Consider the following 26,449-nt stretch of genomic DNA (forward strand, 5'->3'; position numbering starts at 1 on the left):
ACTTACGCAGTTTTGTCTGTGAAAGAAAAGTCAAGTATTGACCTCTTCAAGGAATAGCTTGCAGTGTTGGGTACTGCTTATTCAACAATTTCTTTACTACTCCTGTCTGTAATGTCTCCTAAACAAATGGGCTATTGAAGTAAGCGCATTAATTCTGATCTTTTTATACCGCTTAAGTTAGTTGTAGCTGACTGCTCATTTTTCATAGCAGGAGAAAGAAAAAAGAGTAATGGCAGTTGCATTAGAAGAAATTATGCCACGCCTAATGGTAACTATCTTGCAAAACGGAACTGCAAGGCAGCGGTCTACTGTGTTATTGTGCTTCTGTACAGTGATGCTAAAACTCCATCATCCTTGCAGCTCTCTATTTAGGTTTTTCAAACATAAAGTGAATATTGGCTGCACTTCACTTCATTTACAGAGGAAGATTGAAGACTTAAGTTGCCTGGAAAAGTTTGCTGCCGAGCTGTCTAAAAGCTCCCAATCTTTATCATCGGCCAGCACAGGATCCAACCTGAGCAGAAGTGCAAGTTGTCATAGTCTTCCTGCCATCAAAATTGAAGGTACTTGTTACTTTTGTTGGACATGTTTTGCCCAGATGCCTTATACAGTGACAGTGTCATATGTGAGTTTAAGGACAAGGGAACAGCTTCTGCCATCAACAGCTGCATCCCAGTTCTGCATAGACGGCGCTCTCTCCTTCCTTTTTTCCAAACTGGCCATAATATTCGTGTTGTTAGCAAGATGTCTTCCGGGAACAGAAATTTAGAGACCATCATATCAGCAAAAATTAGAAATCTCTTTAAAGGGCCCCTCTCCAGGCCACATAGCAAATTATGGTTATATGCTGGAAGTTATGTGCCCTCTAGGTAGTGTTCTGCCGCAAGAATTTTTGAAGTTTGTTCCTTAGTAGCCAAGATAGAAATATTTCAGTGCCACAAACCCATGATTTCAGTATGTGAAGGCCACTGCTAGGAGAGACATTCTCTCCAATTGCCCTGTCTAGCCTCCTGAAGCGGAATTTCTTCGCTGCGTTCTCCAGCACTGGAGCTCAAGGATTGCGTGACGAAGACGTCACGGGGGCCCTGCCTTCATTTTTTCCCCCTCGCTTTTTTGCTGCACGGTACACTTCCGCTGACGGCATCACGTGTGGGCTGTTGCGTTTGTCTTGTTTCACGCAGCACACGATTTTGCACGTTGTGCACGAGAACACCTGACTAGCGGTATAAGTCAGTGCTATGCAAATACTGAGGCAGACAGAAGTGGTTCATAGAGCATGATCGTGCGTTGGATCAAGGTAGAAAATGACATACTTCCGTTGTCTGCGCACGCGACTGCACGACGTAGGAACAAGCAGACAAAACGGAAGTACATCTCTCTTGTTGCAGTGCGAAGTAAAACAAGAACACACGAACATTTGGTTTGTGTATTTTATTATTTCTCTAATTCGTCTATTGGAAGCAACAGATTACACAAATAACAGATGTCTTGAATAATTCTCGAAGTCACGTGTCACTGTGAGTGATGTCACAGCAGTGCGATGTACGTATGTGCACTTGTGCGATATACGTAGACTCTTCGGCTGGAAGCGCGGCACCCTCTAAGAGAAGGGCAAACGGTGTTCGGTTTGAAATTTCAACTCTTTCTGTGGCTTATAGCAATGTAGTACTTAGCAGACATGATCGTTAGCGTGCATTCTATGCAAGGCGCCACACACTGGCCAAACCTGGTGGGGGGCACAGCCATCTAATGTGAAGTTGTGACAGTGCATTGCATTGGCTGAGCATGTGCATGTGGGCTGTACCACTTGTATTCGGTCAGCTGCTTGCCTAGGCTGCAAGAAATTTCTATTGCGGCACCTGTGGTTCCCAGGCTATTAATGCGACTGTACAAGCATGCTCACTTTTATTAAAATTGCTCTTAGGACCCATTTCTTTGGATTTCGCCTTTGGCACTCTTCTAGGGTAATCTTTGCTACAAGAATACTGCTTAGAGAATTGAACATAGAATCCCGCTTTGCCAGTAAAAATGATGCTAGGTGAAAATGGATGCTAGGTGAGTGCTGTATGTCCATTTTGGGTGCTGAAGTAACATTTTCAGCAACCTCCACATAAGATAAGTGCTTGGATCAGCTGCAGAGGTAGCGGGAAGATAGGCAGCTTTGTGGTGTGGCCTGTAGACAAGCATACAGACATGTTAAGAACTAAAAGAACCCGTAACATCAACCACTGTCAAAATTGAGTCACTCAGTCAACTTTTCATTATTTTCTGTCCTCTCTGCTGCCACAGACCAGACAGACCACCAGAAAGTGAATGAAGAGGCCGAGCGGGCAAAGCAGGAGATGCTGACAGCACTCAAGGCTCGCAAGGAGGCCTTGGAGGAGGCGCTGCGAAAGAAGATTGAGGAGCTGAAGTCTGTGTGCGTCAAGGAGGGCGAAGTGACGGGCGAGCTGCCTCCAGAGATGCCCCTAGCGCCTGGGGAGCCTCCTCCGCAGGTGCGTCGGCGTGTCGGCACAGCCTTCATCCTTGATGACCAGCTGCTGTCCAATGCGAAGAGCAAGGTGGGTGCAGCACCATGGGCTCGTATCTTATTATGACAACACAAATGTGGTTGGTGAGGGTACAAGTGTGTGCAGCAAAAAAGGATGCCCATCTGCACAAGAGTTGTAGCAAGCATAGCGGTCTGTCTGTGCAAACCTCTCTCAACCAGTGCACCTCTTAGCAGCCTGATTCCTGGCCGAGGAGCTGCTTGTACTTGTCTTGCATACTGGTGGGTGTCCTGCTGCGGGGATCGAACCGTGCACTTCCCGCATCTGAACAAGACAACCTACTTACTGAGCCACAGGCTGCCATGGTTTTCATGTGCAATGGCTTGAGTCTGGAAGGAGACGGTGGTGTGTCATCAGCATCTCTCTGACTCTGAGTGTGACACCAGCACACAACGAAACAATGACTCACATTCTTTACAACATAGATATGGCCTGAGGATAGGTATCTTTCTGTTGCAGCACACGTATGAACTGCAAACAGCATGAACCTTTCTGTTGACTACATGCTCCTGTGTTGCTGTGAACAGGTCTGCACTCTGTACAGTAATGGTTTCAGAAATCTTCTTTTTTTTTCTAGGAAATTTGATGGATAGTCAAACCCTGTATGAAAGTAACATCCAAAGTAAAATGCCTTTGTTATGCCTAGTAGTCAGTACAAATGTAGGTGCAAAAGTTAGCATTGACTGAAACGAGCAATATATGCATTGATGGGGATCATTGTTGCGTGACAGATTTATGCGCCAATGGATCCAATATTTTCAAGACTGAAAGTGCGCACCATAACAATAATAAGCAATGAGAAATGGGTGCCATGGAGAGGAATGAGTTACTATTGCTTGGACAGGATGTAGGTCAAGCACTGCTATAACTATTATATTATAATGAATAAATTACTGGAAGAAGTTCGTTGGCCTGTGTTCTACAGCTGCCACTTTTTTGGAACTTTTTGACTCGACGAGGTGAAGGACTGCCCCGCAATCTTCTGTCTCGCCTTTAATTCCAGGAGGAGACACTAAGCTCACTGGAGCTGGAGTATGAGCTGCAGAACAAGATAACAAGTGCTGCTCTGAGGTTGGCTAGTGACATGAGTGCAGACAGGAGCCTGAGGAGGCAGCGAAAGTTGTGCTATCAGCAGGCGCACGAAAAGGCATGTCGAGGCAATTGCTGTTTCGCATGTTGTACTTCAGATAAATAGTCTGGCTGTCTCATCCGTCACTGATGACTTGCTCATCACCACTTTTTATCTCCCGTTTATTTATAGCTCAAGCAAGTTGAAGAAAAACTGGGAACACTAAAAAAACAGAAGAATTGTGGTAAACTCAAACCTGTGCAGCAGTCTGATGATGGTCAGTATGCTTCTTTTTCTTCTTAATCTGCTAAAACATAATTATTTGTGACATGTGCTCTTGTTTGATGCATCAGTGTCTGTTCCTTGACTTCTGGATCGCCTTTATTTACGCAAGCGGACTCATTCTCTTCAGATTTAATACTGCTTTAATTCTCTGTTACGGCATCCTCCTGCAGCAATTAGCCATGAGTGCAGATGCTGTTGGCAGATAAATCCTTACTGGATATGCATTTGTCAACCAGCCTTGAATGCTGGTGGCTATGTTAGCTCAGAGTGTTTGCTGACTATCATCGATAGTTAGGTACTTGCTTGTTACTAATTAGGTACTCGGTGGTTGCATTATGATTCTTTACTCGACAAAATTGTACCTTGAAAGTATTGCAACCTCCATTATATGACACTCAAGTAGCATTTTCTCTCTTGCAGAACCAAGTGAGGACAACATCAGCCAGAGCACTGCGGGCAGTGGTAAGCAATAGTTGCATGCAAATGGTCTAGAAATTTCGAGGTACACCTAGAATCTGTGCTCTTATTTGTAGACATTTATCAAAATCAATCCGAATCCTTTCCCTTACTGGTATTTTTTCTGAGCTGTGCAAAGCCAAGAACTTCTTTACAAACTAAGACTGTCTTTTCTTCCTTCTCAGACACTCCATTTAGAGGAAGCAGCAATACATCAGATGTCAGCCCCACAGCATCGCCGAAGCTGGGCAGCTATGGCGGCCTCTTAACAGAGGTAAAGTAATTGCTGCCATCGTATGGACATACATTGAATTCTATGCAGTATTGGTCTTTTTTCTTCTATTTTATTGAATCACCTATGGTGGCTCTGCGGCTGTGACAAACTGCTGCTGCACAGGGTTGCTGTTTCAAATCTGAACTGTCGTGGCTGCATTCTGATGGAGGCCAAACTCGGAAAGGCTCACGTAATATCAAGTTGCTTATGTACTGTGTGACTTTTAATGTCAAACCCCAACAATTTCTGTTTTCATTAGTGATTGTGGGTATTGGGGACAGTATTGTCACTTTTGGCCTACTACCTGATCTGATGAAACCGTGAGACTCTTGTACCTTGCAAATGAGATTGACAGACAGTAGCAGAGCTGGTCACTGACTGTTTATTTAGGTGTAAGTAACCATTCATAAAAATACGGAAAGCAATGACAGTTAGCTACAGTGACCGGCAATGTCTTCAAGGGCTGGTCGAGGTCTTAGATGAGACATGATACCTGCTATGACAACACTCAAATGAATGCACGCATGGACATGCTGCAATATTCACATTGAAAGACTTCTTGAAGTCAATAGTTTGATGGCATCACGTCTGGTCTGGTAGTAAATTCATACTGTTAAAAAAAGGACTCCAACCAAAAAGCGTTTTTAGTACGTATTAGAAGTTTTGACTTCTGCAGGGAGGCTGGAGCTTCTAATACTTATTAGAACACCTTTTGGTAGGTGTCCTTTCTCTATTTTGTGACATAAAGGGCCTCTTATAGGTTACCAGTTGCATAGGTGAGGATTTTGACGGGTTTGCTTGCAGAGCTCAGTGAGGCCGCACTTGAAGACCTGTTAACACCTAAACAATGTAAATGGCCATATAAAGACCTGTGAAATCGGGCCAAAAGGAAATTAATCTTCCCTTCCTTATTTTTTATTTCGTATTTGTAGCTTGTATATATGAAACTTATTCACAACTTGTGCAAGACCTAGGAATCTTCATGGCATTAATCTTGTATATCATTAGCCCGTAAGTTAAAGGGGCCCCAAACCACTTATTATCAAAGTGTAGAAAGGTATTTGAAGTGAAAATAGGCTATTTCAGAAATACTTTACCGCAAGAAGTACTTCAATGGATTCAGCAGAAGTGGAGTTATTGGCAGTCAAGTACAGCCTCTGCTGTGCTCCTGTTCCTTCTTCAATGCCTTGCACTGCGAAGGCTACGGCACAGTGGGGCATGCCCACAATGCTCCGCCTTCTAAATGTCACTGTGAAATCCAGTTCAAATTTCATTTTGGATGTTAACGTAGACGCCACACCTTCTGCCTTTCGTGCCTACTATTCACTAAACATAAGCCAAATGCGGTTGTCCTCAGCCAGCTGCAGTGCGCTTAGCCAGTGGACTCGTGGCGGCACCCTGCGTCGGCCACAGTATCTACGCCATGTAGGTGACCACAGCTTCATGTCAGCTATTGGCCAGTTGCAGCCGTCTAAGGGAACGATGAAATAAAGCATCCGATGATGAAATAAAGTGTTCAGGAGAGAGTGAGGACAGGGTCTTCTGTTGAAAGGAGTGTTTGAGAGAAAGGTGACTTCGCAATCCACTTGTGAGCTCCGTGCACCGCGTACGACAGTAAAATTTGGCTGAGACGTTCACAGCAGCATATGCTGCCCGTGAATTATGTTATTTCACCAAGCCCGAGGGGTGGTTCGGGGCCCCTTTGAGCCTGCCGCAGTGGTTAAGCAGCTGTGATATTCTGCTGGTGAGAATGAGATGGGGACTTGATCTTGAGGTGGCACAGCCATGTTTAATCTGCAGCAGAATAGCACCTGTTTACTGTAGTTTCCATGTATACTCGAAATAACCCTGTGTCACCTTATTACTTGAATACACCATGACATTAGAACAAAAATGCGCAGAAAGATAGGAATGGTGCTGTAGTTTCATGCTGTATTGAAGTCAAAATTAGTCTGCCAATTGATCGAAATATCTTTCATTAACCTGTGCTGTGTGCTATATGAATATTATGTCACATGCTATGCACCGTAGCCCTTCTTCCACTCCCCATGATAAAGAAGCGCATGGTATTACTAGACTGCTTTGTAACTCTTTGCAGAAACGTGGCCGCCTTCCTACGGTCAGCTCGGTGCCCGCTGACATGCGGCTTTCGCCATCCCTGGCCTCTGTGTCTGCGCCAGCCAGCCCCTGCAAACATCGGGTGGCTCCTGTCAGGACTGCGTCCCCCGGTGCGGTCTGGACCGGCTATGGCTCCGGCTATGCCCCCAGCAATATTTACCAGACGAGAACTGCATACCGCCGCCAGCAGTACCCAACGCTCACCAGCTCGGGTTCAGCAGGCTCCAGCCCAGTACCGCTCAAGTCTCCATACAGAGACAGGTACTGTTTCTTAATGTGTCCCGAAATGTGCCACATTTGCAAAGCGAGTCAGAAGCCAGTTTTATTTTTGTGTGATTTGCAGCCTAAATACTCTATTTACCCTTGTAAGGCGTTCCTTTTTGCAGATTTTTTAAAGGGTGTGGGCCTTACACGAGGCATGTTTTTGATGGCTATACTCAAGCCTTTCACTGAAGCCCCGACTGCTATGCTGAATATAATGAAACCACTGGCAGCCAACTATGAACACCTTGTAATTAATCATTCTCATGGCTTCCGCTACCCTCACTGTTTGACTTTCTCGCCTCATCAGCACCCTTCCAAAGCTGGTCGTCCTCAATACCATCCCTGCTGTTTGAGATTCCCATCACCTTGAAGTTTTTGACGACAGTCTTCAATGAAACCGCATGGCATGTATTCAATATGCACAACTGCACTTTTTGCAGTGATGCCCTCTATGCACCCAAAAGCACATTGCAGCTGCATAATGAGCCGCAGTACAGTTGATACTGTTGAAGTGCGCTGTATGTATGCTGTGGGATCGCATAAATATATAATGAGATTTCTCTTCTCTTTTTCTCTTGTGCAGGTTTGAGTCAGGGGTGAGCTTGGAAGGGAGCAATCTTTACAGTGTGCCAACACAAAGGACCAGCCAGGCATTTGACAGCCAAGACGATCTTGTGACAAGCAGTCCTACAGAGCCCCAGGACCTGGGGTTGGTGTCCAGGCATAACAGCCTGGAAGGTAACCGACGACATCACCGTCGTGTTGCTGGCACCTCATTGCAGCCAGCGTCCCCCACCAAACGTGACTCAGCAACGCCTCCCAAGTCGACTGCTCCAGTCTGGACTGGCCCTCCCTTCGCCCCTCCTGCCTGTCCACCGGGACAGTGTGCGCCAGTGCAGTGTGCGCCATTACAGTGTGCGCCATTACAGTGTGTGCCAGTACAGTGTTCACCAGGGCAGTGTGCGCCAGGGCAGTGTGCGCCAGGGCAGTGTGCGCCAGGGCAGTGTGCGCCAGGGCAGTGTGCGCCAGGGCAGTGTGCGCCAGGGCAGTGTGCGCCAGGACAGTGTGCGCCAGGACAGTGTGCGCCAGGACAGTGCGCGCCAGGGCAGTGCGCGCCAGGGCAGTGTGCGCCAGGGCAGTGTGTTCTAGGGCAGTGTGCAACAGTGCAGTTTACTCCTGGCCAATGTACACCAATGCAGTGTACTCCTGGGCATTCTGCACCAGCTCAGTGCTCTCCAGCTCACTACATGCAAAGTCACTGCACACCGATGCAGTGTCCACAGATAGATAGAGTTGAAAGCCACCCCCGCCTCCCACCACACATCCAGCAGCAGTATCGCACAGCATCGCCACTGCAGCAGCGGCGGACAATTTCTGGTTCACTGTCCTACCCTGAAAGCTTTCCACCACCACCGAGCCCCATAGTCGGTGGAAACCACCACCCTGGCAAGTCTCACTCATACCATGAAAACATGGTGCGGCACATTGACGATTGTGGAGTGCCTGTGTTTGTTCCTGTGGACAGCGATGGAAGACTGCGCTACCAAGAAGCAGTGCACCGTCCCACCGATCCTGGTCCAGTGTACCACAAGCCACCAATGTCGCCAGCCCTCATTCAACACCACCTTGCCCACCGAAAGAAGCTGCAGGAGGTGTGTGGTGACAACTTTCCGAGCAGGCCATTGTCTAGCATGTCTGCCGCCAACTACCCAGCGTTTCAGCGGGTTCATCCAGACCCTTACCACAGCCAGCCCACCAGCCCGACTGGCTATAATGCAGCTCACAGTGCAAAGCTAGAGACACTACAAGAGGGACAGAGTGGCTCTTACAGCAACCACACTGCGCCAGTGACCGTGTCTTCCTCGAGGGCGTTTGCTTCAGTCACTCAGTCGTATAGTACTGAAACCCTGAAGCATCGTGCCAAGGACTGGGTGGAGACGTCTCTTGACTCCCCTCTTCCGGCAAGGAAGCCGTCGAAACAACAGGAGCCACCCCCTTCATCACCTTCTCACATCTCGGTATTGTCGTCAGGCAGTGAAAGCTTGCCTGAGGCAGTCCAGGGCCCTGTAGTCATGTTGTCCCGTCACAACAGCTGTCGAGAAGGCAGAGTGGCAGTCGAAAGCCCGCAGCTTGAAAGGGACAAGATTTGTTCTCCAGTGCCTCAGCCAAGCCCAAAAACGATGCCAGGTGTCGAGCTGAACATTGTCACAGTGGGGCACTTTCAACCTTACTGGGAAGAGACTAAGCCTTATGAGATCTCGGACTTCTACAAGTACAGCACAAAGCATCGTAAACCATCGGGAAGCCAGGACTCGACAAGAAGCCCGAGCCAGTCTGGCAACTCGAGTGGCCTCGTATCTCCAGTGCTCATGTCTCCTCTTGCTGCTGATAATGTGTCTAGGGAGAGGGATGAACAGCTACCCGCTCATTCCTCACTAGCTGAACACATGAAAATGGTGGAAAGAAGTCCTCCAGATGGAATGGCGTAAGTACACAGCCAGCTAGCCTCGTAACAGTTGTAATCTCATTATCATTGTAGAGGCAGTACACTTGTTGAGACACACTAAATCACACAACATGAGCACTGAATCCGCGATTGTGTGATCTAGTGTATGGCCTTGTTTAAGCAAGTTTGTTGCCTTTAGATAGACAATGGCCAACTATCTAGGCCACCAATACTGTATGTATGTAAGGGATGTACTTTCTTTTTTTTTTTCACAATCTTTTACTAGGTGCAGCCCTTATAGAGAGGGCCAGTCATGTTGGTCGAATGTTTACGGCCATGCATAATTATCATGATGCCTGTGTGCCAACAGAGTGAACAATGTTGTTTTCATAATGCATTACTTGTTCATGCATGCACATCATGTGCTGGTTGCCCATCTAGTACTTGCCACTGTTATCCCTGCTCAGGCTTGGGTTAGTAGCACACCTATGAATACAGTCGTCCCACGTACCATCCATGGCTTCAGTTATGTCAGTGACTTCAAAGCTATTTACAACAATTTCCGTCGACACCATAGTCCACACACTCAGAATCGGAGGAGACAAGCTGGAACAATGGTTTTTTTGTTTGCCTTCCCCCCTCTCCCCCTTCTTTTTTTATTACTTTTATGCTGCCAAGTTGAGGGTCTGACTTCTTGCACAAGTGCGGCCGTTACACGAGTGTATATGATACCTCCCGAGTAATTCCATGGCCGCTTTGGAATCTATGCAGGATCTGCACGACACATATTGTTAAGATACGTAAAATCTTATGGTAATTGTAGCTAAGACAATCTGACACATCTCTTGATTAATTTTTTCTTTGCGTAACATGTTCACCAGTCAAATAATTGTGCATGGTAAAAAGTGTGCAATAATTTGCTGTGGAGTGGGGCCTTGAGTGGTTCATATGCAACATACATCACACAACACACTGCTCTACAATGCAATGTTTGCTAATAATGTAGTTTGGTTATAAATTAGTGTTGTTTGTTTTGCATCTGAAGTGATTTTATTTTTTGATGGTTGAACTGTATTGCTTGAGCCATTACAGTGAAGTATCTTCCACCGCTGGACATCATACAAATCCATATATGTAGACCATATGTTTGAAATGCTCTAGTTCATATTGGTACAGATTGTGGTGTTTGTGCTTGTTCTGCAGTGCTGTTGAGGAACCGCATACCAGCCGTAGTGCAGACAGCAGTTTGAACCTGGACAGATCATCAGTTGCAGATGCCTTTCATGAGGAAATGATTGCGTGGTATGAGGACCAAGACTCTGGCAATAAAGCAACGCTTGTGTGAATGGAATTGCACATAGATAATTCAGGTGCGTTGAATGCATGACCCCTAAATGTGATTTGAGTTGCAGAAACTCCAGAACTGAGTTATCATTAGCTATTCTTGTTCTATTGATTGATTGATTGTTTCTTGAGTGTTGACATTAGTTTGCGACATATTGTCACTAGTTTGCATTTTAATGGCATGTACAAGGAAAATCTTTTTTACGCAAGAAAAGTTAAGTAAGAGTGCACCTTACTTTTTCTTTCGTGGTAGCTGCGGAGAGTGTCTATCGAACTCAAATCTCTTTCATTGCGAATTTTTTGAAATACATACTACATGGCCTAATTAAGTTGGTCATGGCATGTAAGTCTGCAAAGTGTGATGAATTTATTTGCTCAGTCTTGGTACACGCTTGAAAGCATCGAAAGAAATCCTCTTAACTACACTTGACTAGCTTACTTGTTGCCTTTCAAAACTGTGCATGTTGTCATAGAAAGATCACAAGTAGTCTAGCCCTGTTACAATGTGTCTTTCAGGTTATGCCTTGCCAATGTTATTCTTTTGCCTTTTTTTTTTTTTTTGCTTGCTTGCAGGTGCTATAGAACAAGGAAATATTCATCATTATATAACTGGACCTTGGAAGCAAGAGTTTTATAGAAGACAATGTACATAATTGTTTTTAATTGTGTTCTGCAAAGTATTTATTGCCAGCATCATCATTTTATACAAATAAATTTTATATTCTTTTTAAATGCTTTCCATTGAGTGTGTGCTCTTATGTGTAAAGAATGTTCTAATGAGCATTAGCTCATTTGGATAAAGGACTGAGACTTGGAAGAGTCACTAAAGAGAAATAAGTTGAGCTGTATTAGTAAATTATCCTTCTACTATACTGAAAAAGCCACTCTTATTGTGACAAGAGGCTTGGTAAGCTAGAAAAGATGCAAAAACAAACTATGGATGGCGATTCTACGTTGAATTTCTCGCATTAGTATTTTGACCCATAAACCAGTGCAAGTGAGCACATCTCAGTTTGCTTACCATATTTGCACGTTTGTAAGTCGACCCCCCCATATAGTGTGTGACAGGGGGAAAAAAAATAGACCATACCCGAGGGTGCATGCCATAACGAAAATTTATTAGTAGCTGGCATGGTCACTGGACTACTCGTCTTCACTTGTGCCATCGTCCTCACTAGTGCTGCCATCGTCATCACTGCTACGGTCCCACAGCAAGTCATTGACCAGCAAACTTCCACATTTGGCAAACAACCGCACCACGATATCTTGTCCATCTTCCATCAACTATCAACACCTCCCCCCTCCCCCCCCCCATGAGTGTTGTGCGCGCTGTAAAACGCTAAAAAAATGTTGAAAAATCCTTCCAAAGAGCGAACAAACACGCGGGAGAGCAAAGACTACGGGTAGGGCCATAGAGCAAACATAAAATTGTAACTACGTTGTAGCTCCCCTGATATCTCGTTGGTCCCGCTTTTTTTGGCGTTGCCATGTTTTGGTTGCGATTGTAAGTCGACCCCCCCCCCTGCTTCATATTTTCATATTTAAAAATATAGGTGGACTTACATTCGTATAAATACGGTAATTAAACGATAAATTGCGACGTAATACCTGTATATTATTGTCAGCATGCAGGTATCTTTAAAACGCGCAGACCTGCTAATAGAAAAGTTCATGATGTGCCACGAGTCGATTACAAGTTCATTATAGAGGTGTAACACCTAACCTGTGGCAACTTGTCAGCTGTCAGCTTTTTTCTTTTTTTCTTTTTCCACTTGAGGTAAGCAGGTTTTCTGGATCATACAGCAAGGTCAGGAGGGTAGACTAGGTGCACTATTGACAAGCTAAGGATGTCCTGGATTTATCTAAAGCCCCTCCACTCACGTGCCACCATTGCATTTGCTGAGTAGCGCCAACTTTTGATCTACGTCGCCGTTCCCTGATTTGTTGCCCACACCAGTTCCGCTTCCCAAATTCCATTTCGTGGGTTTCCGTATTGGGTAGTTCCGCTTCCGGGATTTTCACTTCCTGAACCTCCCCTATCACTGCTGTTGCATGTGTATACCTCTTTGCAGCAGTAGCATGTGGCCGATGAGGTCGCATAGTATTTACAAATCTATTCGTGGGCTTGCTTAGCCCTAAAAAGCTTGAACATCACATCGAAGAACAGTAAAAGAATTTGTTCACCTTTATTTTTGACCATGGAGACTGTATTCATACAAAATAAAAAGGAGATGAAATGTAATTTGAGTAACTACTATTAGAATTGTAATTGTTTGCTCCACTACCCACAACTGAAATCTCGCACAAGCCTATCAAAAATGCAACTACAAGACTTCACGTAAAAATTTACTGCGCTTAAATTTGAATTTTGAGGTATTAAATTTTGCGTATAAAAAATTATACATTCGGCTTTGGGTGGTTAATGAAGAGCAATGAGAAAGACTGTTTTGGTGTATAGTGCTGCATTGGTCTTTTTGAAGTCAAGAAGATACCCGCCGTGGTTGCTCAGTGGCTATGGTGTTGGGCTGCTGAGCACGAGGTCGCGGGATCGAATCCCGGCCATGGCGGCCGCATTTTGATGGGGGCGAAATGCGAAAACACCCGTGTACTTAGATTTAGGTGCACGTTAAAGAACCCCAAGTGGTCAAAATTTCCGGAGTCCTCCACTACGGCGTGCCTCATAATCAGAAAGTGGTTTTGGCACGTAAAACCCCATAATTTAAGTTGAAGTCAAGAAGATAATTGTCATGGATAGAAAAAATGAAGGCCAACCTTCTTTTTTAGCACATTGCTTTCAAATGACTGGTGATGATGATGTAGAGACAAATTTTATGGCATTATTGTGCATCTTTGTCATTCGTGCATAGAAAGACTTTGGAAATGTTGCTAGGTTTAGCTGTCAACTTATAATATGGCTTAATCAATTTCTTTTTTTTTTTTCAAAAGAATAACTAACATTGGCGAAATGTTGGTGGAACCAATGACATCATAAGGAACCGTTTTTACACAAATTTAAGGTGGACTTATGACCTATTTTTAGGTTGTCCTTTCTGGCATGTCAACTGGCTGTTGAAAGCAAAGTGGTTTACTTGTGTTTACAGGGGTGTGACCTACTGATCTAGCCTATTATATCTCTTTAAGGGCATTCTCAAAACATCTTTTTAATGTGTCTTGTAATCCAGCAATGTCTTTGAACTCTTGGATCAGTAGTGGATGCCTGTTTGGCAAAACAGGCTGCTAATCCTCTTCTCTCATACATGCTCCTGCATTGATGTCTGCAACCTGATCATGGAAGTTAATGTATATCATAACTCTCTTTGGCACTTTAGCAACCAGTACGAAAGTGCTTCTTTCATTGAGAATTTGACAACAGCAATGGTCTTCGCAGTGCCAACACAGCCTTGCCAGTGCTAAGCTGCTGTTCTGCATGGCGCTAGCCAGGGATATGGGAACGGGACAAAGCACTACACCCTCAATCCAGCAAGGCCATCCCCTTACTTGTGGGACAAGCCACGTGTAGATCAGGATGTTTAGTTACATGCCCAAGCTGGTGTTACAGCTGATGCAAGTTCACATATCGCATTGCTTCATCTTGCTTTGCTGTTGTAATAACTATGCTGTTTGATTTGTTTGACTTGTGCTGTTCGTGAATCATCATAAAGAGCTGGGTTGCTACCCAGCCAGTCATTCTGTATGGATATTTGTGCTCCAACATCATCTGTCCATTAGTCATTCTTATTGTTTGCGTTGCAAGCCTGAAGCAGCAAAAAACGGTGGAGACTTGAAAAGATATGGGTAAGGGCATACAAAATCTGATGCAGTGTTCTGAAACATTGAAAGAAAAAAGGCTTCAGGATGCTGACAGATAGCCTAATTACACATGACAACGTGGTTGTGTATCTTGCCAAGATTTTGGTGTTTTTCAATTCTCTTTCTATCTGTCTTCCAAGACCAGCCTTGTAAGCTCAGCCAGGCAAGGATTAGGAAATAAAAATGGGTTAGGTATGACAGGCAAACATTTGGTCACCTTGTTTAGCATGACATAATTTCGTTGTCTCCCTGTTGTCGGCTTAATGTAGGTTAAGCTGTTCTTTATTTTGTGTGATGATGTTCTCAACTTGCTTTTGGTCAGGTTTCCCTCACCTCCTTGCACATTGTCCACAGTGCCTATACAGTTGAACCTCAATATAATGAACCCTGATATAACAAAGTAAATTTGAAATGTCTCTCACCTGTATTCATGGGCAATGAAAATATGCTTATAATGAATATCTGGTATATCAAGGGCATTTTTGTCTCGCATGCTGCTACAGTGTACTGAGATTCAACTGTTCAATTCTTGCCTCTTGTCACTTGCGTATTGTTTCTCGAGAGCTCTTGTTTTGTTGCATAAGGAAAGAAATGCACAATGTGTCTTCGTATGGTTTTCTTTATTCATCATTCACATAGTATATATTTCACTCCCAACATAAATACGGAAGAGATCATAACATAAATGCTAAATTTTTCTGGTGTGTAAGTCATAGAACATCACAACACAATGATACTGCATTTGGAAATGGAAACTGGGCATTCCTTTGTTTTCACACAAGTGAATTACATTGTTATAAGCATACACAAGAAAATTATTTAGTGACTATGTGGTAAGCTCTGAATCGCTTTAATGCAGATTCTTGGCCAAAAATTATGCAAGAACAATTAACTTTTTTTTTTTCGATTACTTCTAACAAGGCCAACCGCAAATCAACATTTGACAAGGGTTCTGTCATAAAGTAGACTGATTTCATCTGCCATAAGCCAAGATATAACCAGTCACATGCAACAAGATATGCTGACTGCTTGGCATTCAGGAACTAAAGCCTAACCAAGAGTGTGCTCACTCATGCTTACAGAAGTGCTCTTAATGCATGACTTTATTGTCATCTACAGATCTCTGAGCTTTCATAGCTGCTCTGTAAGCTGTGCCTGCTACGATTTGCTGAAGATTCAAATTGCTCACTTTATGGCTGCAGTTTTTTACAACTACACTTCAGGATGATGGTCCAGCCTTGCTCAACCGTATCCTGCACATGTACAAAATTTGGTCGCTAAGCTCTACATCTTGAGGTAAAATGTCGCATGTGCAAAGGGCATTTTTTTTTTGTACTACAGTTCAGTTGTCGGGATGTACAGTACAGTCCACCTTTTACAGCTTTTATGGCTACCAATTACAGATGAAATACCACACAAGTCCTTTTATTGACATTTTGCAGTTATCAACGTTGATCTACTTCGTGGTCGTCTTGGCTAGGAACTATTTCGTGCATTTTGGACTCTGTGCAGCAAGAGCACATATGGAAACAAATATTTTTTTCAGAAAATTATTTTTATTGTAGAGACTTTTGCAGTGTGGCCTCCAGCCAGCATCACCACACGGACTATTCTCTCTGGGTTCTTTACCATCACATATTTTTCTTGAGTGCTCTCATCCAAGGATGTTTGCTGGTCATCTAGAAGCAGAATATATTCCTTTTCGATGCGAAAATGACCTTCAGATTCACTAAACTTATGCGAGTTCTTTCCGTAAAACATATGTGAAGAAAACGTCGCCTTCCTCCGCGTGCTCTGCCCTACAGAATGCGTGAATTCGTTCAAGTGTGTTGCCCTTGTACACAGACACTGCGAAGTACTAATATCAGTAGTTGAAAAGAGGTTCACGAAATGTGCTGCAACAAATACGGAAGAAACCAGTACATGCACGTGTCGGGTGCTTCCAGACATCTGACTGGAACCAATGTTTTCGCATGTTGGGAGAGGCCCCGACACATGACCGCAAAAGGTTAATTGCATAATGTCAGCTTAATGTGCGCTATCAGCCATTTAGAGTATAAGCGAGTTATATTGGCTTCACTACTAGCTAGTGTTCCCTTTAAAAGTTGTACTGTACCGTACGAACAAATAGCCCGAGCTCCTTTGGTGCAAACTACAGTATGCTTTTACACGTAGTACAAATTGCCCTACACATCACTTCAGTTGGCACTGATGTTGTCGGTATTGGTAATGTATAAGAGGTTTATCTAGATATGCTCTTTGATATATGGTCAACTCGCATTAATTCAAACTTGCCAATTTTGATACGAATTCTCAGAAGTTTCAAGGTATCCAAAAGTGGCAAAAATACCCGAGACAAAATTTTGGTTAAGTACACTAAAATATATGTGCATACAGCAGCATTGTCGTACCCAAGAGCAACAAATAAAATTGTTTGCATGCAAATCTGGCAAAAACTTAGCAAATGAAAGGTTTGTCATTCAGCAGTCACTGCATGCTCTAAAATAGTTCAGTGTTATAGAATATTTTATGTACATAATTTTTTGTCAAATGGTCCCACCTATCTTAGCCAAGTTTGGCAGCAGACACACCGCTGCTTTTGTATGTGTAGTTAAATTCAAGGGAGCTGAAGATTTTGCATAACCAGAGAGTCAACTTGAACTGGAGCAGTTACAAGGGGCAAGGAAATTTGCAGACCAGTCAAAAGTTCAGATTTTCAAGAAATTCTGCTTCCGTTTGAATTTGGGGCTTCTCTCTTCAACAAACTTCTTCCAATTTGCCTCATCATTTACCAATTTCTTTCTCCATTTCAGGACTTAAGGGTCCCCTTCAGTAGTGTGTGTTACCTTTTTTCTTGAGCAACCTTGTTCCTTAATGCCACAAGAACCTGTTTGCATTTCTTCATCAGGACTGTTCCAGTTCCATACAACATGCCACTGGCCATAACAGCAGCCTGAAACACTGCTTTTCAACATAGCGTTGATGATAGGCCAACTGTTCCAAGAACATTCTTGTTACATTCAACAAAAGTACTTGAAGATGCTTCTGAAGAGCACTTTTTAGGAATCTCATACTAGAGCATAAAGTAGAGAAGGGCTTGGTGTGAAGCCTTGAGGGGACACATTGAAGTTATTAGTTTTGTCCAGGCAGCTAGGAATACTAATGCTTGCTTCATTACACTTTTTCCTGGTTAGCCATACATCCATTGGACGTTAATTTCACAATGGCTCCTTCAAAATTATGTGGTAATACAAATTATGTTATTGATGCGAAAGCATCATATGGTCCATTGAGCAGAAGAGCAGGCACGTGTATTAGCGAAATGGCACCTAAATTCCTATTGGCTGCGACGCCATGTCACAAGCGTGCCTCGACAGACTAGAATAGACGAAACGGAACAACTGCTGGTGCGATAGCGCAACAGGTGTTGCGTGAGGGGAAAGGACATCGCCGCGACATGCCTCTCTCCCTCCCCCACTGGGCTTAGCTGTCGTGTGCGCCTGCCGGCGTTGGTCGCAACTGCTGCTTCCTCGTCCTCTTGTTGCACAGGACGTCGGTGGCATGCGGTGTTGGCATCGCAGGCTGCTGCTGCTTGCAGACTCGGGCAGCACACAGTCTGAAACATCTACTTCGTCGGCGGCTGCAACCTTGGCAGTAGCGAAACATGGTCGTCCATGCTGTTACACAGCGGACGAAGTGAGGGAGCGGAAGAATGCAGCAAAATGAGCAAAGAGGCAGAAACACGTCACGGCGATGCCCTCTCGCCTCACACAACACCTGGTGCGCTACCGCGGCAGAAAGTATTCCGTTTCACTCGCTCTGCTCCATCGAGGTTTGCATGTGCGAGCCGAGTTCATCAGGTGCCGCATTAATGTGTGCAAGCACACTGCTTCCGTGTTGGAATTTGATGTGCCTAATGTACTCAACTATGTAGTACGGTGCAAATGTAGAAACTAAAAAAGAATAACTCACACTAATTTAATTGCAAAATTTGATAACATAATTTGCGGTGCAAAACTTGAAGGACCACTCAGTGGCGTTCAAGATCACCTTAATGCTTTCGCATTCACAACTCGTAAGAAGTGCTTAGATGTCCTCGGATTCTTTTTTTGCTCGAATTATTGCGAGTTAACCATACCGACAAAAGTCAACTCTCTGCGTTTAAATATCTTTGGCATATTTCTTTTAAATGCATGTTCTGTAAATGCCCTGTAACATTTTCCACTGACTTCAAAAAAGATGACAGTCAATGACATGTGGTCACATGTTGTGGTGTCTTATCATTGTTTGTAGGCATACACAAGTTCACCTATTTCATCACGTTGTCATGCCCTTGGTTACAAATATTTTGTTTAATACGAGTTGCACATGCCATAATGAGCCCCTTTCTCTGTGTTTTGTCTTCTCATACCAAAATAATTGTCACCATATCAATTTGCCCCAGTGTCTGTGATGCTAAGCACACAGCAAACCCAAAATGCAACGATAGGACACATTCAACAAGTCAAAGTACATGGTAAACCCAAAATGCAACCATAGGACACATTCAAGAGGCGAACACTTCATGGTTGAAATCTTGCACAAGCACACATATTGTAAAAATGTTAAGTTTCATTGTACGCACAAGTCCTATTGGTGTAAAATTATTTTTAAAATTACGTAATCAAGTTGATGCCTCATAAAATTGCACCCACTCGAATGTAGTTGTGAAAGGAAACATTCTGTAATAAACTTAAGCCATCATTGCAGCACCACAGGTTTGGCCTCTACTGTATTTTCGCAAAATGCAACAGTGGTCTTTGTATTTGAAATGCGTATAAGCCTTAAATGATTTATAGCACATTGAATTAAAAAAACAATATGTAGCACCGGTATTTCTTTAGGCTATCGTCAAAGGCCTTTTTCTTTTCCTCAAATATATATGTATGTATATTCCAAATTTCAAGTACTCTGGTTCTAATCAAAGTATTTGATTTGAGAATTTGATGTTCAATTTCTTCAAATGTTCAATTATGGCTCAATGTACGGCATCACCAAATATAGATATGCAGCCTGGATATCATAATAAAAGGCTTCACCTTCCAATCATAAGCCAACCAACAAATGTGATGCTTCGCCTTTTGTATTCCTATCTTCATTTCCCTTTCGTCTTTCAGAAGCAGAAAAATATTTTGCATCAGATTCAATATTCGAAGCCTGTGCTTTTCAGATATTTATGTTAAGTAATAAAATTTTATATTACAAGAAAACTAGTTTAGAAGAGTACTGGCATTATATTGTTTACTTGTAATTCTTTTTCCTCAAGTGGGTGTCCAAACCCTCTAGACCCTAGAAAAACTAAAGGCAAGTGTCACAAGTTTAATATAATAGTTTTTTTCTGTAAACTAGTTTTTCTTTTGGCTCCCAGGATGCGGATGCCTCATGACGTAATGAAATGCTGGCTTACTCAGTTTCTCTCATTTCTCTGATAAGCAAAGAAAGAAACATGCATAGCATTTTCATTAATTTTTTTTATGAGCATCATTGTCGTACCTAACCTTATTGCTACACATCTGCAAATTTAGCTCTCTGTCACGACGTTAATGTCGATGATGCCGGATACGGAATTTTGAGACAAACTTTACATCAAATTAAACATCTTGGAGTGCTTCCCAACCTTCACAATTCTAATGTGCAATCGTCTTACATGTGAAAAGCATCTTTTAAGAGTTTCTACAGCTTCACACATATGTATCGGTAAAGAAAAAGCCTTCCTCCTTGCCTCAGTTCTGGTAGCTCTCATCACTGCTAACATCCTGCATGACAGCACAGACATATAAGTTCTAACAGCAAACTGTAATTTGAAGTGAGCTGCCACTGTTTGGCATAAATACCTGTGGAAATTTTTCTTTATTTTTGCAGACTGACTGTTGTAAGCAGAGCAGATAGAGCTGAATTCACGCCATGTAATTTCACACTTTCTGATGAAACACTCTGTAATGTGCAGAAATGTGGTGACTAATCCTATGGCCACTCTTTCTGCGATTCAAGTATAATCACTCTATGTTTCAATTGTTAACCTTACAGGAAATACTAGGCATCCCACTTGCTCTGTGGTTTTGTGACCGAAGATTGGAAAGCACATGAGAAATGTTAGCAAAGTTCAGCTTCAGTGTTTGTAATGAAGATATGGACAAATTCATTTTTTATTTACTTATGCACATTTTTATACATGTATAGTTTATGCAGTATGGCATGATCTGAACTAGCACACAGCTGGTGTGGTCTGAAAGGTATTTTGAAAGGAAGTAGGTTTTTGTATGGCATTAACATTTAGTTTATTTTTATACCTAAATAATCAAAGAATGTTGCATTTTAGTTTTTCACAAACTGCTGCTGCAAAATAGTGTCAAGATACACAATGACAATGTGTCTTGAGTTATATTATTGTAGTTGTATTATATCAACACATTTGATAAGGTTTTCAATAACACCCAATAATGTGGATATCAACATAATTCAATAAGAAATCGGCACTTGGTTTTTATAAGATAATAGCATATATAAAATAGCATTGTAATATTACGAGATTCATAAGAAAGTGCAGGAAAATAAACAGCACCGGGTGTACAGATCTAAGTCGGCATGTAAATAGCACTCTGTAGAACATGCCACAACAATAAAGAATGATGAGAAATCTAGCACAATAAAATTTTAAAGGTGCGATGAAGCTTTCTACAGGAAATTGCCTGATACATGATGATGTGACCACAGTCTTCATGATGATCATACTGCACATAGCATGTTACACATTGCATAACAGAATAATATGTGTCATTGTCCAACAGTTCAATACCACTGCCTAGACATATTGGTGTACTTTTCTTACACAAGTTCAAATGCAAACAAGGAAAAGGGAAGTAGAACACATATTATGTGTGATTATGCAGAAGTAAAATGTGGCACACACCAGAGCGTAGCTGGTCGTCAAACACTCCGTGTTCCCAAAACTCACAATATGCAGCAATAAATCATGCCGTAGTGTCACACACAGAAATGAACATAGAAATGCAGAGGCATGTTCCAGCGTTTTATGATCTGTGTGCATTTCAATTCATGCTAACAGTCATGCCAACAGTCAATACATTGACGTACAGGAGTTGTTAGGCAATAAAAAGTCTTCACTTCAGCATAGCTCAATATGCTGGTTAACACAGCAAAGAACACAGCTTACTTAGTGAAATGTTTCTTTTGTGCTTTTGGAATTTGGTTCCCTGCTTTGAAACATTGCCTACAAGTTCTTCTGCATAGGCACAGATGCTGGTGCTCATGATTAACAAACTTATCATGGTTACAGGGGCACTGCAACATTTTTTAACACAGAAAGTGTCCACGCTCTGGTGACAATGCCATCATGAACATGCGAGTCAAATATTATTCAACTGCATGTTGCAGGGAGTCCACAATCTTGCGTAAGAGACTGCTCACTCTCTTCTGCGGCTTTCAAGCCCGCCCCCGATTTGCCGCAGTCATTGAGCGATTGTCCATGACAATGAGTTGCTCATGAGCGAAAGCCTTGCATTTCGCACACACCCTCCAATATTCTAGTAGGTGAAGTGTCCTGTCACCACTCCTTTCTCAAATGTCAATTTTGAATGGTTATCGTAACCATTTTGACATAACACACATGACATATTGGTAACATAAGTGCACCAGGAAAAGAAGAAAAGTAAGAAACAGAATAGGCAAGGCACTGCCCCAGCAGAATGGAAACGTTAATAATTGTGCTGATGGTAAATGGTAAAAGTAAGCACTGCACTCTTAACATCTCTCTTACTATTAGTTTCTTTTCAAAAATTTATTAGTAAATAGTATATTAATTGATCAGCATTGCACTCACTCTACAGAGTTAGAAGTGTCGCAGAGCCCCCTTAAGACAGTGATATATCCTTTGCCTGTTGGCAGTATTTTTCAGGTACCCAAACCAGTGAGTTCGGGCTCTGCTGTGGTGATCTGATGATGACAGCATATTCAGCATGACATCAGTTGGTTATCTCCTGCTGAATATGCCAGTGTTTGTCAAATCGATGAAGCCAAGCAGCATTGGTCACAGTCGGTTCTTGGGAGACCACGTGGAAATGCCACGTACCCTTCCGACACTCAGTAATTGGGGGGGTTCCACCTTGAGAAAGAATTATGCTGTCCATAGGAGGAGATTCGTCCTCCCCTCCTCTGCAACTACCAACCCTCCCAGTTCACAGTTCATCATTAGCAAGTGGGTGTACAGCCCAAATAATCTGTGGAACTCTTTGTATAATATGAAAAACATGCCAACACAGCGATTCGCAACATTGTTCTTCGTGGGACCCTACATTCAACAGACAACGTCATAACATTCAGGATCTTTGCATCATGGTATAAAATGGAACAGTTTTGCTTTGCCTGCTGACGAGCTAAAATTATAATGAGTTGTGGCATTGTAAGCAAAAAGGTGATAAAAAGACATTATTGCAACATGGGCAGGCACCAACAACTTGCATTACCTCAGATAAAAGCATCGCATTAAGATGAGTAAGAAAAGTGACCTGTGCTGAGCAAGCGTGTGCCATGCAAAATGCTTTTAGACGATGTCGCGCTTCTTCACTTAACCATGAGGCACATTAAGCAAAGGGGAGTTAAAAGCAGACATACTTGCCAGATGTTATAGTTGGTGAGAGCGCTTCTGAAACTGTCTGCACTGCTGCGAGAATTCTGGCTGCGTTGAGTGTCCAGGCCTATTCAGGTCGGGTCAGCAAAGTAATGCTGGACAGATCAGTGATACAAAAAAAAAAAAAGATATTTCGTGTGTGTCTGCTTTTAACAAGCATTGCCCAGCAGCACATTGTGCCCCTTTATATACAAAACTTTTTTTTTTCTGGAACAGCAAAGTGCGTGACACAAAGAGAAAGGATCTTTGTGTTGTGTCTGCTTTTAACAACCATTGCCCAGCAGCACAAAATGCCCCTATATATACAACGATTTTTTTTTTTTGCTGGCACAGCAAAGTACAATAATTTCTTGCAGCATGCGAGAGCAGCGTAAGCAGAGTTGCTGAAGAGTCAACAGCCTGCTTTCACCTCCAGGTCACACCATCTCGTCTCCTGCACTGGCAGATGCACTTTGCAGAAGCTTCTGATTCATCTCCACCACCATTTTTGGAATTCTGTAGTTGTTCATCTCCACAAAATCGGACATGATGACATTGCACGTGTGATTGCCATTTCCGGGCACTTGACTGGAAAGCCAACTTTCCAGAACTGCATTTACCTTAGGGACTATGTAGACCCTGAGGCTGTTGCAGATGTGCATGGTGACCGTTGAAGGTTGAGGAGTGCCCACAGCCTGAAGCACAAAAAACGTTTTGGGATCACGTCCCTGCTGCAAAGTTTGGTTCCAAAAAGTAACCAGGCGTGTTGCTTCGTCATCATCTGGCCAAGGGTTAGGTATATAGCTTGTAGGCCAAAGATATGGATGGTACTTGGCCAACTTCTCATGACCATAGAAGGTGATCATCTGATATCCACGTCGCCACAGGGACGCAAGAGTGATGTTGTCCAGGTCTGTGGTGAACTGGCACATAAGTGGCCCAAATGCACTTGTCAACTTGTTCAGGAGACGGTTGTGGTCAGTGTCCGTCATGTTGTAGAAATGTTGGAAATGAACCAGTATGACTTCCTTTTTGTGGCTTTCCAAGAACTCCTTGACTTCAACGAGGAAGTTGTCGACGACGGCGCCGAAAAGCCCGTGTATAAGGTACAAATTTTCATCTTTGGGATCTTTCCTGACAGCTATCCTTATGTCGAAGTAGCGGATACCAGCTTGCAACTGCTCCTTAGTAGTGATGTTCTGAGTGACTGACCAGCTGTACATAATTTGCTTTCCAATGGGCCCGAGCAGTTTCAAGAGTTTGTTACCGTAATATTCATTGTCTGGTGCTATTTCCGCTTGTGGTGATATGGTATAGCTGCAACTGTCATGTGATCCTGGAAATATAGAAGCAGTGATCTTGATGATAAGAAAGAAAAGAAAATATAGTCAATGCAGCAATTCTGTTCCAATGCTATTGCTTTTCACATTTTGCCAGTGGTCAGAACAGCACTCCGCTCACATTATCACTCGAGTTGCTGTATATATGCTACCTTTGGCATATTAGTTTAAAAGTGAATTAACAGATTACATATAACACATATGAGAAGGAAGGGTCTTAATTAACCGAGGGGCCCGATTTTTATTACTCATATTATAAGAAGCCAAGAAACATTGACACCAAGGGGAAATTACTTGTGCCTAATAAATGAAAAGAGAAACAATAAATAATGGAAATTAAAGTGTATGAAAAAACAACTTGCCGCAGGTGGGAACTGAACCCACAACTTTCGCATTTCGAGTGCGATGCTCTACCAATTGAGCTACCTTTTAATTGAGCTCGTTTCTTTATTTTATTTATTAAGCACAAGTAATTTCCGCTATGTTGTCCTTGGTGTCAGTGTTTGTTGGCTTCTTATGATATGAGTAATATAAAATATACAGTAACTCTAGTTATCACCTAGAACGCCTCGATAGTCCCGCATCTCGGCGGCGCTGCTAGGCACCCTAGTTATCAGGGGACGTATTCTGCGACGATCACTTCGGCCATACTATCGCTTTCGCGTGACGTAGTGCTCAACCAGCCAATCAGTTCATCTGATTTTGCTCAACCAGCCAATCAGCGCGCGCCTTACGGCGATACTCTCCGAAAGTGATCGTCGCAGAATACGTCCCCAGGATCTGCCGACCGTGAACGGAAGATATGAAAGGAATAGAATCGAACGAAAGGAATTACCATTACATTATACCGGTCATGATTCCGCCATAACATCACGTAATTAATTTGCTGCATTTATTTTCTGTGATAACTCGTTACAAGCTTCTAAACGTTTCTGGGTTGCGCGAAATGAGCACATATACGAAAGACCTTACGAGTCTTATGAGGTAGTTTAGTGCTGCACCGCATTGCACGTAGTCATGCAGAGAAAACCGCCTACAAAATCCATACGGCGTTTAGCCCGCTATTATGTCTGTATTAAAACAAAGCAACTTCCGCTGACCTATTTCCTTTTTCTAGATTACAATAGCACGCTTGATATCAACTCAGTTATTCCTTATTTATGTAGAAATAACACGCGCGATCGAGGAAACTTGCGCACACAAAATTTGGAAGATCGATCGATATAAACTGTGCTGTATTAGGCGATCCCTGCGGACAGAAAATTTAAGTGACTAAACTGGTTCATTTTTTAAAAGGAAAGATGAGTTTCACGTGCTTGAAGGAAAAGCTCATGCCTAAAAGGGAGGGGCAGCGGCCGAGCTGCCTTTCTACGCAGAAGCTTCAGATATCGTCAAAGAAATCAGTAAGGACATCTAGAATTAAGGCTGATATGAACAGTCAGGTCATTGTTTCACTTTCTTGTTTCACATTGGCACGCTGTATACAAATGTAAGGCGCTTCTCCACTGATTCTCGGCCGATAAAACAGCCTCTTCCAGACGGGCGCGCATGATCGAAGTCGTCTAGGGCATTCGTGCATATTTACCTGGTATGGCTAGATGGTTTAGCGGTACATTTTGCAGTTCCTCCGGCAGGTTCCCCATCCAATTTTCCAACTGGGACGACGCGTCCCCGTCTGTTACCGCTGCCATGTCCACAGTGCCGTCAGTTGCACGCTCGTACGCTGGATCAGCAAGCACGCAAGCACCGTCCAGCTGATGGGCATGCTCGGTACCAGTTGCGTAGAACCACCACACCCACATGACCTAGGGCACCAAAGGACAGCGACC

The 26,449-nt window shown here is 43.2% G+C and overlaps 2 protein-coding genes across 8 annotated transcripts in view; one reads left to right on the plus strand and one right to left on the minus strand.

The window, feature by feature from the left end:
- The window catches only part of LOC142585592 (uncharacterized), an 88,353-nt gene extending 76,811 nt beyond the window's left edge, over positions 1-11,542 (plus strand). For all 7 annotated transcript variants that reach the window (XM_075696478.1, XM_075696474.1, XM_075696476.1 and 4 more), the window contains 10 exons: positions 422-563; positions 2,290-2,561; positions 3,553-3,696; positions 3,811-3,895; positions 4,324-4,365; positions 4,545-4,633; positions 6,732-7,012; positions 7,599-9,500; positions 10,665-10,831; positions 11,379-11,542. In XM_075696478.1, coding sequence (XP_075552593.1) covers positions 422-563; positions 2,290-2,561; positions 3,553-3,696; positions 3,811-3,895; positions 4,324-4,365; positions 4,545-4,633; positions 6,732-7,012; positions 7,599-9,500; positions 10,665-10,806 — 3,099 coding nt within the window. In that variant the 3' untranslated portion in view covers positions 10,807-10,831; positions 11,379-11,542. The remainder of the gene's footprint in view (positions 1-421; positions 564-2,289; positions 2,562-3,552; positions 3,697-3,810; positions 3,896-4,323; positions 4,366-4,544; positions 4,634-6,731; positions 7,013-7,598; positions 9,501-10,664; positions 10,832-11,378) is intronic.
- Positions 11,543-15,218: 3,676 nt separating this feature from the next.
- Positions 15,219-26,433, minus strand: LOC142585594 (PI-PLC X domain-containing protein 3). Its single transcript, XM_075696479.1, has 2 exons — positions 26,206-26,433; positions 15,219-24,616 (listed from the first exon to the last, which is right to left on the minus strand). The coding sequence occupies exons 1-2, from the start codon at positions 26,420-26,422 to the stop codon at positions 23,718-23,720; spliced, it is 1,116 nt and encodes a 371-aa protein (XP_075552594.1). The 5' UTR covers positions 26,423-26,433; the 3' UTR covers positions 15,219-23,717.
- Positions 26,434-26,449: the final 16 nt, after the last annotated feature.

Source organism: Dermacentor variabilis, chromosome 6 (assembly GCF_050947875.1).
Source record: "Dermacentor variabilis isolate Ectoservices chromosome 6, ASM5094787v1, whole genome shotgun sequence".
In the NCBI taxonomy this organism is placed as follows: domain Eukaryota; kingdom Metazoa; phylum Arthropoda; class Arachnida; order Ixodida; family Ixodidae; genus Dermacentor; species Dermacentor variabilis.

Bases quoted from the DNA above. Each gene is read 5' to 3' on its own strand.
- LOC142585594 (XM_075696479.1), bottom strand. From the start codon at position 26,422: ATGTGGGTGTGGTGGTTCTACGCAACTGGTACCGAGCATGCCCATCAG. The intron at 24,617-26,205 runs GTAAATATGCAC...CTATATTTCCAG, and splicing joins AAACCATCTAGCCATACCAG to GATCACATGACAGTTGCAGC.